Source organism: Strix aluco, chromosome 3, assembly GCF_031877795.1.
Source record: "Strix aluco isolate bStrAlu1 chromosome 3, bStrAlu1.hap1, whole genome shotgun sequence".
Lineage (NCBI taxonomy): Eukaryota > Metazoa > Chordata > Aves > Strigiformes > Strigidae > Strix > Strix aluco.
In genome coordinates, this window is record NC_133933.1 from 47158560 (window position 1) to 47179499 (window position 20940).

The 20940-nt window shown below is 36.5% G+C and overlaps 1 protein-coding gene across 14 annotated transcripts in view; it reads right to left on the reverse strand.

Moving 5' to 3' along the window:
* RYR2 (ryanodine receptor 2) overlaps positions 1–20940 on the reverse strand; it is a 441630-nt gene that overhangs the window by 201183 nt on the left and 219507 nt on the right. For all 14 annotated transcript variants that reach the window (XM_074818391.1, XM_074818396.1, XM_074818388.1 and 11 more), the window contains 4 exons: positions 19143–19238; positions 9949–10067; positions 9409–9542; positions 3178–3419 (listed from right to left, as the gene is read on the reverse strand). In XM_074818391.1, the coding sequence (XP_074674492.1) occupies positions 3178–3419; positions 9409–9542; positions 9949–10067; positions 19143–19238 (591 nt within the window). The remainder of the gene's footprint in view (positions 1–3177; positions 3420–9408; positions 9543–9948; positions 10068–19142; positions 19239–20940) is intronic.

The window sequence follows — 20940 nt, forward strand, 5'->3', positions numbered from 1 at the left end:
CATTCTGTCTTACATTTACACAAGCACACCTGCTTCTCAAGAGAAATAAACTATAGAATACAAAAATAGAAAATTACTGTTTCTGAAATTTACTGCCATCTACAACAGAAAAATTTATGGAAAAGCATGAAAGTTGTATGAAAATATCTCTAGACATGTTTTCCAAAAATAACATATGCAATGTCTGCAAGAGAGAAACCATAATGCATATCAAGAACAGTGCACTAACATTTTAACTGTGCTGTCCAAATTCTGTAAACAGGAAGGACTTAACTAAAAGCAATATATTTCCAAGAAGATGAAGAACGAACATGGTGTATGTTTTTAACAGCAGCAAAAATAATAGAAGAAAAATCTCAATAATTCTTCTGCAGATAAATTTTCTTACACACACCACCACCATCCCCCCCGCCTCCCCCCAAGAAAAAAGAAAACCCAACATTTCCAATACTCTACGTATGGAAAATGACTTCCTGGTACTGTCACATAATCTGCAGACTGTAGGACAGGTGCTCTTGTGCAATTTGTCCCTCTTGTTAGGGCAGTCAGCATTACAGTTGGGGAAAAAAAAAAAGTTTTCAGATGGTCTTGCTGCTTCCCTACACCCTTCCAAGACAGGATGTCCTTAGCTCAGCTGCTGTAAGAATAGTCAGTTCCATGAGCAAAGACAGGGGAATGACATGGAGCAATCCTAATGGCCCCTCACAAATTAAGAAATCTATAGGAAATGCTGCTGCAAAACAGAGTAGCAGTCACAGCATAAGGAATGACTTATAAGGAAAGACCTTCTACCAGCTCTACATCCCAAAACTCACAGAGCACAGTAGAGGATAGCAGAGAAAAACATCACAACAGCTGAGAGTTAGTTTCAAATAAATCACAGAAAGAGACAATTATTTAATATAATTAAACTCCAAAAAAACTATCAATGAAGACTGGATACTTCATTTCCTTAAGGCATGCTACTTGACACCAGGCGCCTTTTTAGATGTTAAAATTTAGCCAAATACAGGTTACTGGGATCAAATCGAGGCTGACTGTTAACAGAAATATGTACTGGTCTTTGATGAACACAGTCAGAACAAATGATCTAAGTGCCTTTTCTGGCCTTAGGGTTTAAAAATCTATGAGTTTCACTTCTCCATATTAAAGAAGTAATTGCTGAACTGAAGAAATGAATGTAAATTAAATGTGATTCCAGTAAAGGCTTGGTCCAGAACAGAAACTCAGGGGTAGAAATTACTGCTGCTATTCATTAATGCAGTAAATGCTTCATGTTCAGAAGATTATTTTTTAAATATCATAGCAGAGACTTACCAAGATGCAGCCTGGGATTGTGGAAGAAAAAGAAAGGCTATGATTTTTACCATTCAACTACTTAAAAGTCCTTCCAAGTTTGAGAGGTATGTGTTATATGAGAATGTCAATGAAGACAGAAATCTTTTCAAATCTACCAGCCACTTCCACAACAGAGATTAATATACAGAAGTTGCATATACAAAGGTGGTCTGGACTCTCTTGACTGGGCTAGATTACTGACTTGAGAACCACAAACAATTGTTCATTTATCCTTTTGTGACATTTCTGATTAGAAAGTTTCTGGTGGGTAGAAAAATAATTTTGTTTTTCAGTAATCTTTTATTTCCTCCTTAAAAGGGACCCTAACTACAAAAGTTATTTCAGTTGGCTCATCATTTTCTGGTTCTTCTGTAATAATACTTTATCTCACAAACTCAGTTATGACACAGCTTTAATGACACCATTAATTATGCATCATTGTTCCAAAGTAATTCTCACTATACATGAAAGGCAAAGTGGCAGCTACTTTCCTAAGATGCCACTCCAGTCGATATGTTATTACTTAATAATACAATCCATTGCTATTTTGATTGGAAAATTCTTTTGAAATGTAAAACTGTATTCTTTTCCAAGTGCAAGCCACAATGCATCAAAACTTCAAAGACCTTGAATGATACATAGAGCTAAGTCACTAAAATGCCCCTCTTGTCTGCTAAGGAGCTTTAGAAAACTTGCTCATATCTTCATAGTGGCAAGAATTGCCAACCCAATGAGCCTAACCCAGTTTTCAGTCAGTTCTACAGTTCACCACTGTCCAATAATCTCTCAAAATCAAAGGAAAATATTTCTTCAACAAGGGGAAACCACAATAGAAACTTTCTTCAAGAAGTTTAAGAGTGTTCAAATGTAGGACTACCCATTCTAAATGATATCTAGGAATCTTTTCACAGAAGTTAAATTATGTGAAAAAGAGTAAGAAAAAGAGAACAAGCTTTCTTTCTTATTATTATGATTTTGCTGAGCTAACCCAATTTGAAGAGAGAATAAAATATTTGCAGAATCAACAGTAAATAGAAATATTTTAGATACTCAGTTCAGCTTCCTTTAACACCAGAATATGCATACAGAAATTACTATTAACAAATAGATCCAAGCTGGGCCAATAACATTGTAAAAATGAATACCTGACCAAACACACCATATGCAAGCTAGGAATATGATTTGCAAGTCTTGCAATAAACAGTCAGTCTTAATGTATGTAAATAAAACATCACTACAGAAAAATATCTGGGTTTAAAATGTATGGCAAAAAGCATACTTAAAAATATTCTTCACCTCTAAAGTATTTCTAAACTTCTAAAGATCCATATTAAAAGTCTGTTTAAAGAAAAAAAGAAAAAAAAAGGAGAAAAAAAAGGGGAAAAAAAGAAAAAAAAAAAAAGGACAGTCCTGTGAATTAAATCTCTTAGGCCATTCTTACACTATCACACAGGAATTACAAATCCAGACCACCATATGTCAGACCTCATTTTTTGCACCTTTGAAGTTTTAAATAAAATATTTATAGCTATGCTGAAAAATGCTCCAAAATAATTCCCAGGCTTAAAAATAAGTTATTAGCCTATCTATCTGCATTACTTTGTATAAAACATTTTTCTCAATATGCAATGTCAACTTAAAGCATATTCTGATATAGGGTACTGTTTCTAAATATTCCTAGTGTCAGCTGAAACATCTGATTCACTTTGTTGCTGTTGAAAACTAATTCACCGGAATTGCAAACAACATTCCAGTATTAAAAAAACAAACAAACAAACAAACAACAAAGCAACAAAGGAACAAAAAAACCCCTCGAAACAAAATACCCCAGGAGAATACCTGACCACAGATGCAGACCATCGAAGCCATAGGAATACAAGTCATCACCAACACCATTTCCTCCCCATTCTGCTCCTCCCCCTGGATATGGTGAGTAGCCCTCTGTTGAAGCCCAGCCCACTCGTAGATGAGTTGATTCTGCAGTCACAAAGGGCTCTAGATGGTCCACCATAAGTTCATAGTACCATTTTCTGTATTGGGCAGAGCCTTCACTAATCCCCAAGAAGATGTTGGGTCGCATGCTTAAACAGAAAGAATAAAAGTGGTTATTAAAAACTTATCTCAAGAACATGATGAACTACCATGGACTTTTCATTAAACTCAAATTTCATGATTGTTTTTTGTGATTAAAACAATAGAAGTAATTTTATTTCATCGAATCATAGAACATCGGTTCGGAAAGGACTCAAGGATCATTTGGTCCAACCTTTCTTGGCAGAAGCACAGTCTAGACAAGATGGCCCAGCACCCTGTCCAGCTGAATCTTAACAGTGACCAATGTTGGGGAATCCACCACTACCCTGGGGACATTATTCCAATGGCTCATTATTTTCATTGTGAAAAATTTTCCTCTTGTGTCCAGTTGGAATCTCCCCAGGAGTAACGTGTACCCACTACCCCTCATCTTTTCCATATGACTCCTTGTCAAAAGGGAGTCTCCATCTTCCTTGTAGCCACCCTTTAAATACTGGCACATGGTCATAAGGTCTCCCCTAAGCCTTCTCTTCTCATGGCTGAACAAACCCAGTTCTCTCAGCCTTTCCTTATACAGCAGGCTTCCCAGTCCTTTGATCATCTTTGTGCCCCTTCTCTGGACCCTCGCCAGCCTGTCATTTTTGTATAATGGGGACCAAAACTGAGCACAATATTCCAGGTGTGGCCTGACAAGTGCTGAGTAGAGTGGGATAATGACTTCTTCATCTCTGCTAGTGATGTCCTTGTTGATGCAACCCAGCATCCTGTTGGCTTTCTTTGCTGCTGCAGCACACTCTTCACTCATGTTGATGTGGTTTTCCACCAGGACCCCCAGATAGATCCTCTTCCACAGAGCTTCCCCCCAGCCACGTAGATCCCAGCCTGTGCTGCACCCCTGGATTGTGTTTTCCCAGGTGCAAGACCCTACAACTGTCCTTGTTGAACTTCATAAGGTTCTTGTTAGCCCACTCTTCCAGCCTATCCAGGTCTTCCTGCAGGGTGGCTCTCCCTTCCAAAGTGTGCACTTCCCTGCTTGGTTTGGTAATGTCAAGCAAATGTCATCAGGGTACACTTGATCCCATCATCCAGATCACTTATAAAGGTATTAAAGAGCATTGGGCCCAGTATCAATCCCTGGGGGACCCTACTTGTGACAGGTTGCCAGTTTGTAAAAGAGCTATTTCCCACCACCCTCTGGGTGCGGCCTGTCAGCCAGTTCCCCACCCACCTCACAGACCACTTGTCTAGACCGTAACGCATCAGTTTCCCTAGGAGGAAGCTGCAGGGAACTGTATCAAAAGCCTTGGAGAAATCCAGGTAGACAATGTCCACCGCTCACCCCACATCAACTGAGCAGGTTACTTTGTGATAGAAGACAATCAGATTTGTCAAGCACGATTTGCCCTTGGTGAATCTGTGCCGGCTTTTCCCAATCATGTGCTTCATTTGACTTGTGTAGCCCCCAGAAGGATTAATTCCATAACTTTCCTAAGGACTGAAGTAAGGCTGATGGCCCTATAATTTCATGAATCCTCCTTTAAGCCCTTCTTGTACATGGGGGTGACATTAGCCTTCTTACAGTCTTCTGGGACTTCCCCCAAGCTCCACGACTTCTCAAAAATTATGGAGATTGGCCTCGCAATGACATCAGCCAGCTCTCTTAACACCCGTGGCCCATTGATTTGTAGGGGGCAAGCTCCTGTAATAGTTTGCATACCAAGTCTTCCTTCACTGACAGTGAGTCTGTTTGCATCAACCTGGATTTTTGTTCTCAAGGTCTTGTGCCCAACAGTGCTGGTGAAGACAAGAGGTGAAGAAAGTTTTGAGAACCTCTGCCTTTTCAGCATTGTTGGTGACTAATTCACCTTTCCTGTTTAACAGCAGGACAATATTTTCCTTCTGTTTCTGCTTGTTGTTTATGTACCTCAAGAACCCATTATTGTAGTTTTTGACATCTCTGGCCAATTTCAATTTGAGCTGAGCTTTTGCTTTTCTAACTGCACCTCTGCACACCCTGGCAATGCCCTTGTAGTTCTCAACAGGTATTCATCTGGTTTTCCATCTCTGGTGCACTTCTCTTCTGGTTTTGAGCAGACTCAGAAGCTTGAAGTTAAACCAAGGGCATCTCTTGCTCCACCTACTTCCCTTACCTTTAAAGGGGATGAACTGTTTTTCTGCTTCCAGAAGAGCGTTCTTGAAAAACTCCCAGCACTCGCTGGCTCCTTCATCCTCCATGGAAGCTTCCCAGAGAACCTCTCCCAACTGAACTCTGAGCAAGCTGAAGTTTGCTCTTCTAAAATCTAAAACCTTTGTCTTAGTACTAACCTTCAGTGTGCCCAGCAGGATCCCAGACTCCACAATATTGTGATCACTGCAGCCAAGGCTATCACTAACCGAGATATTACAAAGGAGGTTTTCTTGATAAGTGAGTAGCAAGTCCAGCAGTGCCTCATTCCTGGTTGGCACATCTAATATCTGTATGAGGAAGCAGTCCTCTACGCATTCCAGGAATCTGATGGATGATGTGAGCTGGTGTATTGTTCTTCGACTACCCAGACATTTGTTGGAAGTCACCCATAAGAACCAGGTTTTGTTGACCTGAAGCTTCCTTAAGTCACCCAAATATTGGGTTTTGGCCTTATCATCTTGGTTTGGAAGTCAACAGCAGATGCCTATTGCAAGATCCCCTTTGGATACAACCACTCTGATCTTGACCCAGAGGCATTTGACAAGGCTTCCACAATTGCCATAGTTGACTTCTGTACATTCAAGGCTCTCCTTAACATATAGTGCAACTCCTCTGCTTCTTCCTTGCCTGTTTTTACAAAACAGCCTATAATCATCCATTGCAATCCTCCAGTCATGTGAGTTGTCCCACCATGTCTCAGTTATTCCTGTGATATCTTAATTTTCTGACTAGGCACAGAGCTCCAGTTCCTCCTGTTTGTTCCCCAGGCTGCGTGCATTGGTGTATATATACACCTGAGGTTGTTGGTCTTCTGGTTCTCATCTTGGAAGGCACTAAGGAACATTTGTCACTACTCTGGTTGGCCTGGCTTATTCCCCAGTTGATTGCAATGGTGTGAGCGTTGACACTTTGGACTCCGTACCCCAAGTCCTTCAGTTTAAAGCCTGCTTCACCAAGTTGGCCAGCCTGCTGCCAAAGATTCCCTAGCCTCTTCTCAACAGGTGGATCCCATCCCACCCTAACAGGCTGTAGTCATGGAAGAATGTCCTGTTGTCTTAAAAGCCAAAACCCTCATGACAGCACCAGCCACAAAGCCAAAAGTTGATTTGCATTAGACATCTATTTCTGGCTCCACCCTCTCCTCTAACTGGTAAAATGGAAGAAAAGACAACTTGAGCATCAATAGTTTTTGCTTGTACACCCAGGGCTTTGTAGTCTTCCTTGATTCTGCCCAGGTTCCGGCTTGCAGTGTCATTCATGCCCACATGAAAGATCAGCAATGGATAGTAGTCTGTGCTCTTCATGAATTGTGGCAATCTTGGGCCTCCCAGAAAGCAGGATATTTATTTATTTATTTATTTAGGTGGAAAGCACTCTATACAGTTAAAGTAAAAAAGTGTTTGTTTCATTAACTGAGACAGTATCCTCACTCAGATACCAATAATAATACTTTATGTGTTTGAACATTTAATAGATATTAAATCCTACAAACAAAAAAGACAGCTATTCACCAGTTACCAATAGAAATGTAGTAAGTAACCACTGCAGGTTTAATTTTACATAGGAAACTGCATTCTATAACACTCATTATCTATTCAAGAGAATAACATTTACAAAGATACAAAAGTAAAGTGTCAATCTATTTCAGAATTCTCTTGTATCTCTCCCTTCCTTGTTAAAAGTTCTGTATAACTCAGTAATTTGTAGAGGTTGTACCAATCCTTAATATCAATTTAATGTTCCTACTGCTAATGATTTTGAAGTACTTCACAAGCATACTTCTAAGGCAGAACTATTACTGTGCTTATTCAATATCTAGTTAAATAGCAATATGTACTCATACATCTAAAGGTCATGAAGGAAAAAGAGAAAAGAAAACTATGCTTTTCTAATCTGATTTTCGGGATAATACTGCATCTAGAATATCATCCCAAAAAATCTGTCTCCAGACAACCATTACTGTGCCAGTTTTGTACTAAGCCATCCAATCTTGAATTAAAGCCGTAGAGTACAGAAGTATCCAAAATTACTGCTAGCTATATTTTCTCATATACAGGCGAAAAATCTTATAGACTTCTAGGCTGAATGTATCTAGTTTTCATGTCCCTCCACTGGACTGGGTTATAACTTCTACAAATATTTTCTTTCTACAAACAAGCTGCCTAATCAACAAAGATGTAGCTCTAAGGCAGCTACAGTGCACAGTATGCCTTCCAGTGGAGAGAATGCAGGGGGATGAAGAAGGGTTGATCCAGGCTGTTAAATACAAGTCAGTGTAAAAGCAGACTTTACTGATCTGATTGCTTATAAAATAACTTGTTTTATCACATAAGACTAATACACTTTCCTTCTAGAAGTATATGAGGTGTCTTCTCCCAAATGTTTAAGTATAGATACTCTTCACTTTGTTACAAGTCAAACATCTAATCTCCTTAAACATAAACAAAACCTGCTTGACAAAGCTATCTTTCAGAAAACTCAAGTAATTTATAAGTTATTGGTAAGATCACTGATTTAATCTTTTCTGCCTGAACACAGTATCAGCTTTATTATGCCTTTGTCCAGACTCCACTTTATCAACTTCATCATCCAAATTTTTTTAAATAGAGGTTTCTGAATAGAATTTTCCAGTCCCCTGGAAAAGTATGTTAAACAGCAATATCTTAGAAAGTTCCTTTGCCAATTATTTCTGGTGCGAGGTATACAAGTCACAGTCTATCACTAAATGTTTTCAGTGTTTCATTGGTCTTTCTGACCTTGGAAAAAATAATCTTTTTTTCCTCGTAACTACAAGAATATGAATATTCTCATTCACAACTTTCTAATGCCGAGCAAAAACATGTATTAACTACATTTGCTTTGTCTACAGCCATACCTGGGAGACAGCTCTACCTTCCCTGTATGAGATCCAAAGTCAGCCCAGAAACTCAATCAGTACCCATACATTTAAGTGATTTTAGCTTATCAGTTGTTCAAATTCATTGCTGACATGGAATGATTCCCATTACATCATCTTTCCATGTCTTATATATCTTGGTGTATTATTGGATGTGTTGGGGGAAGTCACGTCACATGTGGTTCTGAAAAATATGACTGAATGTATTAGCTATAAAATTGTCAAATTGTCAAATACACAGTTGTGGAATTTTTATGTTTTCAGCATCTACTAAATCCTATGAACTCTGAATTATAAGTACTATTTCTATGTTTCAACTTTCATTCTCACTTAATGACTGAGACTTTTTAAAACAGACATAAGTTTGAGACAGAAGATCCCACGAATCCTCTTTTAAAGCCAGATTCTTCTGCCTCAGCATAAATTCAAATTCTGGATAAACATTTACTTTGTAAATATCACTTTGCTAGTTTAAGATGTTACTAGCTTCATCTTGTTATTAATGTCTGCTGGAAGGTAGCTTCTACCACTCTGCCAGTGGAAGGAAGGGTGAGGGCACTCCCTAAATATCCTAGGCACTGGTGAAGGTCTTTGGCACTGAGTTTTAGATTTTGACCAAAGGTGATTAGGAAATCCTCACAAGATCACAAACATAAAGGCAATCACAGGACACCAGCTGACAATACTGTGAAAGCACACCTAGATCTAGGCAAGAATCTTTAGAAGAGATCACAGATTCACAGAGAGCAGTTCAGAGCAGCTTTAGCTTGTGGCACCTCTCTGACCCATGTTTTGATTCTAATCAATATTGCAAAGAGTATTTAAAATCCTAGTAAGAATAAAATATTTTAACAAAAGTTTTGGAAGTAAACCAGGTTTTCTGTAGTGACTATTTCTTTTAACCACAAGTTTTATTCTGCTTTGTTTATAGATAGAGATTTTTTCTTTTTACCTGCTCACATGGTTGACAAGGCGTGTCTGTAAAAGCAGATCTCTTCCTGGCAGGAGATTATCGCAGATTAGATGTTGATTAGACCGCACAGCTACTCCATGACAAACACAGAGAGAACACAAAACATCCAAAACCTGAAAAAAAAAAAGAAAAAGATTCTTTTAATCTTAAATATTTTTTGATTATCACTGTGAGTTACTTCAGGCAATATAATGCTATATACCTTGTTACTGGAAGGCAGGTAAGGGTATGTAATTCATCCAACATAGTAGTTTTAAAACAATTCTGAAATTCTCCTAACAATATTAAGATATATTCTTCCTGTTTCCCTTGAGAATTAGAGTGTATCAATGTTTTCATCAAAAAGAAGATAACATTCACCTTTGCTTCTTCAAACTGCTCATGTGCCTTTTAGGAAAAGTTTCATTCCCAATTATGAATACACTATTAAAGTATTTGAAATCTATTTTCTACACAGAACAAAGTGCTTGCTTTGTTCACAACTGTCCATCTAAATATACTCATCTCTTCTTTGCCTACCTTATGGTTTCTTCCATGTTTGTCCAAAAGACAGATGATTGATTTAATATGTCCTTCCTTAATAATGTTTAGAGCTTCTGGGCTTTCCACCAACACACAGTGTAAAACCTCTAGAATTCCTGGGGGAAAAAATTAAAATTATTTATTCAAAGTGCACATAAAATCATAACTGCACATAATACTTCCTAATGTATTGTTCAGCCACATGGAATAGTGTCAAAAATCATTGTATATGATAAACAAAACCAAAACAGGATTGAGGTACTTTTTAGATTTCCCAGAATAAGGGAATGTAGTAAAAATCAGAAAGGACAGAACAGAAAATGTAAATTAATTTGAAATTTTAATAACAAATATGTGATGATCAAATTCAAACAAACTGGGTACAGTACTGGTTTCCAGTGAAGACTTCACACTACATACATATTATATAATATAAAATATGCTCTCCATATTTACAGTTTTCTGTTTCTTCCCTTAGAAAACTGTATGAACCACTAATGGAGTCATATACCTCTAAATTAGAGAGCAGAGGTAAATTCCCAGTCTACTGGCCTACTATGTATAATTTTCTTTGTGTATGTAACAGCTACTGGGAGCAACAGTGATGTTCTTCAAAGAGCAAATAGATATTAGTATGAAACTAAGATGTGCAAGGAAGTAAGAACCACTAAATCTCCAGTGGCCCTTCAATTAAATGCAGTTCTAATCCCAATAAAGCAGCAGTCACTGCCATCAGGAATCATTAGCCTTAAAATGGTTCCCTGCAATGGGGCAGCAAAAGAGACCCCCGTGTGTACTGGATCAAGTCACCACTTGCTCTGAGATCTTCCACATGTGGCAAAGGCCAGTATTATACATGTACATAGTACATCATTATCAGTTGATACAGTTGATGTCTCAATGAGAAAAATTGATGAGGAAAAGCTGAGAAGCAGTCTTAAACCTAGAGATACGCAATTCCTATTCGCACTGTACATCTCTCATCATTGTCTTCATCCCTGTATTCAAGCCATGGCTCCAAACACTCAGCTTAACCCTTGCAAAGCAAGATCGATAGCATGAGTCTTCTGCTCTTTGCCATGCTCTCTTTTACTAAAAGAAAAATGTAGCACTGTAAACCTATCTATGTGAAGATATGCATTTGTCGACTTAGGATGTGTTCCATTGTTATGCACCAGCAAAGGCTAAAATACCTTTATTAATTTCATTAATTTTTTTATTGTTAATTTCAGACCAACTTGTATTATGCTTATTTGCTCTATTAGGTATAGCTCTATTAAAAACAAAAGTAAGAAGACCAACACAGCCGAAGAAACTGTAGACCTCCTCATAAAGAAAAACCTACAAAAAAATTATTTTATGAAGGACAAAAATTGGGTTGTTCAGACTTCTTACAGAGAGATAAAATGATATGAAGAATGTTATGAACAGTCATATGTCAACAAAGATTTTATTTCTTTAAACTTAGATTTTAGATTCCCATCCTTGTTAAGACCAAGTTACTCTGCCAGAAGAGACAATGGTTAGTTTTAAATTACTTGCTATTTGCAAGGTAGTTTTATTTTTTACTTCCCAAGAAAATCTGAATTAAAATGAGGATTGGAATTTCCAGTGACTTCAGTCATGGCTGCAGTCATCTGACTTCATTCACATCTCACATTTTAATCTCAGATAACCTACAGCACCATCACCTTTTATCCCCATACTATTTAATGTTTTTTCCAGGGACCTGAAGGAAGATATGCTGTCATCACTAATAAAGTGTACAGATTACTCAAGGACTGAAATGTAAAGGTGGAAGACAACAGATACAGTCAGAATTTTATTTATCTGGTAAACAGGTTTCAAACAAAGTATGTGTTTTAATATGTTTGAAGACAAAGTAATACATATGAAAACAGAAAATGCAGGTGAGCCTGTACAGATATTGTAGACAATTTTCCTGTTCTGTGCATTGGCTCCAAGAAAAGTCACAACCGTGATATAATGAACTCCCATAAGTGATTCTGTAGCCCTGAAGGTATAAGCGGAAAGACTCAACTACAAAAAAGAGAACATACTAAACCAGAATTTGGCAGTGGTATGATCTGGGCTGCAATAGATGTATACTTCCAATATTGACAATAATAATATTGATAAAAAGGATAAAAACCTAAGAGTCATGGGAGCAAGCTAAAGGAGTAGATGCCCTGTAGCAACACAGCAGGAGCAGAATCCACCCAGACTGCCAACTAGACAGGCAGGGGTGACTTGAAAAGGGTAAAAGTACCTAGGAAGGTAAGAAAAGTGCTACAAAAGGATCCTCAATCTAGAGTGGTAATCTGTAACAAGATTGACAACTTTATTGTGTACCACAGTGATCTGGGAACGCAAGGAAATCACTACATTCAAAACCTGGTAATTTAATGTTTACCACCTCTCATTGTAGCACTGAAGCACACTTTTAACAATATAAACAGTAATCCAATATGAAATGATACCACATAATGTAAGTGTGGTAACCATAACCTTGGAATTTTCAGATTTGTATAGGTAGATTCATAATCTTAATTTTGTTTTAAAGTAGCATACAGGGTTCATTTTCTAGTCTTAACCTTTTCAATTACAGAAGTAAAAATACCGTGAAGATTTAAAAATTCAATAATAAATGAATGTTATCAATTAGACCCAGGTGCAACAACTTCTTCAATTACTGCAGCATCTGAATGCTAATTATCAAACACATTTTCTTCTAAGGGCAAATTCCCTCTATTTCAGAACAATGTCTGTTTGGACTGATCCACTTTTAGACTGTCTACATTAAAGACAACTGGACATGCTCCAATTTCACTTGAGTTGCTCAAGGTACTAAAGCAGGAAGTGTTTGAAATTAACAAAAATATCACAAACAGTATAATATGCAGATTTTATGACAAAAATGAGTGAAAATTCTTTCTTAATGACTAACAGATGAAAGGAAGCATATATTTTTTCAGGACAACATGTTGATTCCTCTAATGTCACACTGTAGAATACTAGGATAAAATGCATGCCCTTAAAAAAAATACTCAAAAAATTATATTATTTGGTTCCAAAAATCTTCACTTGGAGGATATCAGATTACTAACTTGCCTTATTCTATTTTTTATTACCTATGTTTTAATGCCATTAAAATTTTAGTAGGAGTAGTTAATCCAATCTGGAATAGATTTCAGAGCGAAAGACTAATCTAATCTTAATTTATGCATTGAAGAGACAGTTGAAGCATTTGCATTGCATTATTCACTCAGCTCCTATGATATCTCACTTCTAACATGGTCTACTCTCCAACACATTTATACTTGGACAAATCTTCATTTTCTTTCTTTTGCTTCAGTGAAGATCAGGAACTGAATAAACTTCTAATCTAATCTGTACTATCAACTCACAATTTCTATTTATATATTTAATGTCTTTATTCTGTTTTCATAAGATTTCTAGTTCAAGGTTAAGAAAAAAGTGAAAATAGGAATTTTGTTGATAGTAGTTTATGTCATCAAATCTTTATCACAACACATTCAAGAAAACACCTGCAGGAGATGTAGCTGACAACTTCAATGTTGAAGGTGAACCTAATTTTGGTGTGATTAACAGAGCAGGGTGTTTCTTCCTCCCAAACACTCTACCTTAGAAAAGTAATTTATTTTAGGTGAATATATGCAGCCAAGTATCCTTATTTAAAAGGTGTAATATAAACCAGTATTTCTCCCTACTGTAGACCTACCACCGTAAATTAAAATAGTGAATATCCTCGCCCCAAGCTATCTTGAAATCTGGCAAGCAGGCATCCCACATAAAATCACAAAAGCACATTTACATACTAAAAGCTAAACCTACAGTGCCTCTCAAGATAACTAAAGCACAGCATAATTATATAGCCTTGTATAACTGACTCCCTCAAAACCAGAAAAAGTCTTAATTATAAAATCAGTTTTGGAGGCAATGTGGAAGTTATGTTACCAGAACATATGGGGGAGGAGTTCAAGTGGCCTAGTTCCTAGAAGAAAACTCAGAACAAACGAGCATTGCAGGTATTCATACCTTCAGAATTTTTGCAGCATGTCATGAGTTTCATTATGCAGTACAACTACAATGTCAGATTACTTTGCAGCTGACAGAATTCATCTCATACCTTACTATAATATCATAAACATCAACATTTAGGCTTTTATTTTCAAACGTTATTTTTACTTTGAGATCAGTTTTTAAAAATACATACATATGTAAGAGAAACGACGTAACACAGCATTTCTAGAGCTGTCATAACAAATTTCATCTTGAACCTCCAAAAGTTGAGTGCAAATTTTTGCATTATTTCTGAAAATCCTAGCCCTGAGAGTTTCAGATGTAAAATTAGTATCTTACAAAATAATTTCACTATGAACAACTGAGGAAATACACTGAAATTAAGAAAGTTGCAGTCAAATCTCATGCAACTGCATAATTGTGAGAACATTCTCCCTAGATGCTCTCACACCAAAGGTGAACTGTAGTGGAGAAAAGATTTAGCCTGCAATTTTGCCAAGTTTTAAATGCTTGTTTCAGTTTAAATTCTCTGTTACTCAAATGTTCATGAAAGCAAGAAGATCATGGTATCTGCAGAGCAGGTTTCCCTAATAATAATGAAAACCAACATGAATGTTGTTATGATGTCTATTTGGTTAGGATCTCTACACCTAATACACTAGCTCCAGTGACACAATGATCAGCAAATCTCTAACTAGACACCAGTGCTATGAGTAGCTAACTGTCTGTAACACCTGCTGAGAACTAAAATAGTAATACAGATTTAGCCTCCTATGTTCCTGTTGCCGCATATCTGGAGCAGATCAAGGATTCAGAGCATAAACAAATCAGGGTTGAAACAGATCAGGTGCATGCCAGGAGTAGGAAGTAATAGCATAATAAAACAGGTCCCCCACCCTAAAGCCACAGTTCTGAAGCAAAAACATGAAACAAAATCTGCAAAAATACTTCTATGAAACATCACTGTCTGGAGGGCCTGTCTGGACAGGCAAACACTTCAAAGTCTCTATACCAGCCTCCACCCCAAGAGAACAACTGACTTCTAAACTCTCTGCTTGCCCCAAGACTTCCAGAGGAAAAGCAGCAATGTATAACTGCTCTTCACAACTGTGATTACCCATTGTAAATCTTGCCAATCAGCTAGTGAACGCCATGGCATTTCACCCTTGGCTCTGAGAGGGAGCACACTCCTACCACTGACATTTGACAATATTTTCGCATGCTGTTGGTCAGTTCATCTCAGGAACGGATTTATGGCAAATAAACAAAATGCATGTGAATGTTTAATGACAACGCTGAGGAGAACACAAACACTTTATTCACCTTGTTTACTATAGGAGACATCTATTCTCATGGCTGCTGATGATCCTTTGAAGACTACCAAGGTAAGAAATTTGATAATATATGCCAAAATTGGTGATCTGTGGCTGACACAACTCTGATTTTTACTTGGGACACTCAGCAATAGCAGGATATTTCTCATGTATTTAGTGTCACAGTAAAAGGCTGATGAGAACAACTGTGTCATGCCTGTGACATTTCTTTTCAAATGTCTACCACTCTAATACAAACCAAAGAATTTTTACAATGGGGAACATCTTCCCTTCCTGACATTCCTTCCTTAAGATGCCAATGAATCCAAGGACACATCTATCTGTGGCAGAAGTGTGATTCAGGAGTGGGAAGAACAGGACGGGAAGGAAATTTTAATTCCCAAGGACAACTGTGTAATCAATGAAAAATTATTATTGAAAGGAAGATTATTATGTTTCTTCCAGCTCATGAAGCAATACACAACACTAAAATAACAAGATAATGGGAATAAACTACAAATATGTAACCTGAAAGGTACGTTACATTGTTCTCACTGTTCTAACAACCCTGCCCATTGGTCTGACTACAAACCTTCCTGCCTTTTGAACTTAGTGTGTCATAATTACAGAAAATAAGGCTTGAAAGACCCTCAAGAGGCCATCTTCCAACAGAATAGTAACAAATATTATATATAACAGAAAACAGTCACAACTGCAACTTGAAAACATTTCTTAGCCTGTAACTCTAAAATGGTTCCAGCTGGGTGAGAGCAGAAAACAGAAGAGGGGAGGGAGGGGAAATTATATGTATTAATAGTAATGACATAGCAAAGCATACATGAACTACAGAGAGATGGAAAAACAGACAACAAAAATTTAAAACACAGTAATCACTACACATCATTGAATGTTTTTCAAATCTGTTGCTCTTCCTGCACTGGATTCAAAACACCTTCCATGCGCTATTAAGAATTAGCTCCTGAAATCCACCTTGATACCTACACTTAATGTGAAAAGAGAAACATGAACCAGAAACAGATCAAAGAATATCAGACAAGGGATATCAATTACAGCAGCTGGAACCAGGCAATAAAAGAGACACAGGTTAAGACAAGTCTCTCTCTGGTATTCTAGTAAAACTATTATTACATTTAACACAAGAGGTTCCATTAAATTGGTTGGACTACAATTCTGAGCACGGAAGATTAATACAAGTTATACAGGACATCACAAACATTTATACTGCAATGTCAAGTTACAGAGAAAAACATATAAATTAGAAGTATATTAACATTCATTAAAAAAATGAAACTATTGAAATTGAGATTGCCTGTGGTAGCACAAGCACTACAAAACTGTCTTTAACTTCTTGGTTGCTTACAATTCTTCTCTCCACAGGACTATTTTTTACTCATTATTGACTTAAAACAGAATTTTCTCAACTTCTACAATAGAAGGCGTTATTCCAGATACATTTCTTACAAACATTTAGTGCTTTCTCCTAGTAGTGAAACTTAAGATTTGTATAATGGCAAAAAAAACCCCACCTTCTGTATTATGTTAATTACCTATATAAAATTTGAAATATCTCAAACCAAAATTGCTTTTACTGCGTTATTATTTCATATGTTAACATTACCAAGTATTACATGTACAACATCTCCAGTTTATCTTATTTATATTTCTGTATTTCCCTCTTCACTTCTAGTTACAGGGAGGAATAATTTGCAAGGCAAATTCCTTATCATGTATAAGAGCTTAATTTAGACTGAGCTCCTGCTTGTTGTTTAACATTTCTTTCTAGTGCATGGGAGAAAAGCTTTCTGTAAGGAGCTGTTAACATTTTTCTTATTTCACCTCTTTCATAATTTCTTTAATCTCATGTCCTTAATTGGCAAATCAGATATTAAAAGATCTCACCATGTTTTCAGTTACTGCTGTAACCTGTAGAACTCCAAGAAGTATTACAATGGTAAGAATAAAATTTAGAACACTGGCCTTACACTACACATGCGGTTTTTTTATTCCAATAAATACTTTTACTAATCTTGAAAAACAAGGAGGGGGAGCATCAGGCTGCAGTGACATTTCTTACCAACAGTATTATTTTAGTTTTTGATCTTTATGTAATCACCATCATGAAAAGCATGCTTGAAAAGAGTCAAAAATCAGTCTTAAGAGTCCAGAACTCATCACTCTATCTGAATCTCATTTCTTAGCTGCTGGGTCCAAGTTTGATTACAGTCTACTGTTCAGATGCCTAGACGACATCATTTTGGCACATTTTTGTGGTGAAAAGAACAGTAATCAAATCTTCATATAAGAAAAAAGAAAAAAGCTGTATTTATATCAGTAAAATGAGGCAAGAGACTCAAGTATCACCCATGAAATCAACACTCTTAATTGCAGAAACATAGTCCTAGTATCTCTTCAATAACTTTGAGATACACTTAACAGAGGTTCTTTAATGCAATGAGATTTGTCCACGACTCGTTTACAAAATCAAACTACAGTGGCATGTTTCAAACACATACTTTTAGAGAAAATAGAGTAGTATTGCTAAAAACCACAAAATAATTATTCTAATAAGTATTGAAGATCATTTTTTTAAATAAGCACCTGCCAAATAGAGTAAGCCATAGGACCTTTAAGGTCCTATAATAGACTAGAATCATGTTAATAACCACATTTAGCACAGTACAGAGGTACATTGACAGCAAGATGTCAATGCCAATAGGAATCATATATTACCAAGATACCAAGTATCTAAAGATACTATTTTCATTCACCTAATGTGCAGTGTTCATACTACTTCATTTCGTATTCTGCTCAAAAAGTGTATTTTTCCAATATAATACAAAGAGCTTTTTGATCAAGTTTCGTTGCAGTATTGTTTTAAAAAAATCCATTGGAAACTTAAAAAAACAATGTGTTTGGTTGACAGAGTAGGTTTACAGAGAACAGATTGCTTCCAAGCAAACAGAATCCAGGATCACCATTTCAGTGAGAAGTAAAGTACAGCTCAGCATAACTTCATTTACTTTCACTTTGAGCAACACAGAGACTGATTGCACCTCAGAGACACTAAGGGGTTAACATAGTGGTTCAGGAGGAAAAAAAGATGTTAGGTAATGACAAAGAAAATAAAGATGCTAGATTAAAGAATTAGTGTCTAAAGAAAGAATTTCCAGATTCTCAAATCATAAATGTGTTTCAGGCATGCTCCTTCTTGTTAGCTTCAAACAGAAATTCAGACCTCAGGAGTGAGAGAGGTGATTAAAAAGGGAATGTGTATATATTACAGAGGTAACACTGTTACATGCAAACACAGAGGTATTTTCTGAAGACCCATCTATTATTACACATACTCAAGTAGAATACATGACCTTCCCTACATTACCACTGCAGTCCTTCAAGAAGAAATAAATTATATCCACTCCATATGGTTATTATTATATTTAGTTTGATGCAAAACCTGAAAAACAAGCATACTTCCAAAGAGAAGGGAAGGGAAGGTCCTAGAATTAGACAGAAAGCAACTTAATAAAATTGAAACTGTAGAACAACTGTTTTGTCAAATGGTTTGTTTGCCTGAATTAAAAGATAACGTTACAACCAATTGGTCAAGGAAAAGGAAAGATGGCCAGAACTTAAGATAGAACTAAAACTGAAATCAATATGTAAAAATGTTACAAATATAAATTTCACTTTATTAATATATTTTACACTCTCATAGGAAGAACTTCATAATAATTAGACTGAACAAGTATATTGTCAATTTTAAAGGATAAAAATCTCTTCAAATAAGGAAGTTAAAATACTAACAAACCATACCAGAAGAGGCTTCCAGTCTTTCTAATCTGCTGATCAACCAGTCAAGAGATCCAGAAAATTGAGCACAGTTTTTACGATTCCCTCGAATCAGAGCCGCTATTGGAAAAGAGAGAGAGGGGAAAAAAAAAAAAAACACAATTATAAATCCATTTAAATTAAAAGAATCCCTGTCTTGTCTTTCCAGGAAGGATCCAGTAAAATAAATACTTAATCTTAAATTATTGATGTTCTTGATTTAAATTTAAATAACATGAGTGATAGTTAGATTTAAGCATAAGAAATATCCTTGGCATAAAACTGACCTCTAAGGTATTTGAATTATTTGTCAATAATCCCTGCAAAATGCTCTACATGAAGTAGCCAGTACTGACACCACAAAAGTCAGCTGCTACTGTAGAAACAAATTTTGTAAAACAGCATTCTTGTAATGACAGCAAACACTGGAAGAGCAGAATGTGAAGCCAACAACATAGGTGATGAATATAAATTATTTTCTCTTGATACCTTTGTTCAAGCATAATAGGAACTAAAAAAAAAAATATGTCCAGGAACGCTTTGTCATACTGTTGACAGGGCTGTAGGGAGGAAGTAACTGGTTGAAACTGTTTCACCCTCATGTTTTAAGCTGAAGGTTGAAGTAGACTAAATGCATGCACTGGCTTGGTGAGTGTAACTGACTAGAAATCTCACTGAACACTGTAGGCACCCACAAGCCTGCCCTGTCCTGGAATACCTGTGTTTGCATGTACGCATACACACGAGCTCACAGAGAAGCATCTGCAAAAAAAGTGAGGTGCTAACATTACTGTTTGGTGTGCAGAGCAACGCAAACTGCTTTTCTTAAGATTGTTTTCCAATTCTGCCAATAAATTATTTCAACCTGAAATTTCTATGGTTATTTTCAGCAGCAGACTGTTGGTCCTGCTAAGAGGCAATGGCCTCTCAAAATCTATGTTTTAATGCTGCAGAAATTCACTGTATTGTATCGCAACTGTATTTTTATGCTGTCTCATTCATAAAAGGTTAAACTTTGAGACTTGTGACATAAATATGATATGAAACTGTATCTGCAAAGGGGAAAAGCAAACTTGGAGTTGGTTGCAAATGGGTCACTGCACTGACAGTTCTGTACCATGAGGAGAGATCACAATCCAATTGCTTCATAGCCAAAAAAACCAAAACCAACCAAAAAATCCCCCAACAAACAAAAAACAACCCCTAACAAGCAAAACAAACCAAAAAAACCCTTTTTCTTGCTGTATTAGATGAGAAAAAAATCTATACCCTGAAATCTTACATAGTTAATTAATCATGACCATAGTTATTTGAAAATACTTGGGAATCATAAGAGGAGGAGTATCTTGTTAAAAGACACAGATTAGAACTAAGGAACACTTGTTTCTGTAAGTGACTTTTTATTGATTATAGGCATGCCACATAATCTCACTGTGCTTCAGGTATGAACATAAAATGAAAGCAGTAATAGTTCATTGCTTAACACAACATCAATAAATTTAACTTCATTAACAGTAATAAAACACAGATGGTTTCATAAATGCAGCTCAGCAGAGGTTTGTAAAGGGTTAGTATTCAGTGGTTAAAGCTGTGCATTAAATGAGGCACACAGCCACTTAACATTGAAAACAAAAAATAATATCCAACAGTTGCTTCTTTTATTGCCCATTACGCTGAACAAGTCTAGCATCCAGTTTTAAAGAAATAAAAAACAGGATGTGGTCAGTCAGACATTAAAGTCACATCATTACACATACTCTTGTGCATTCTTTGGTGATGCAAA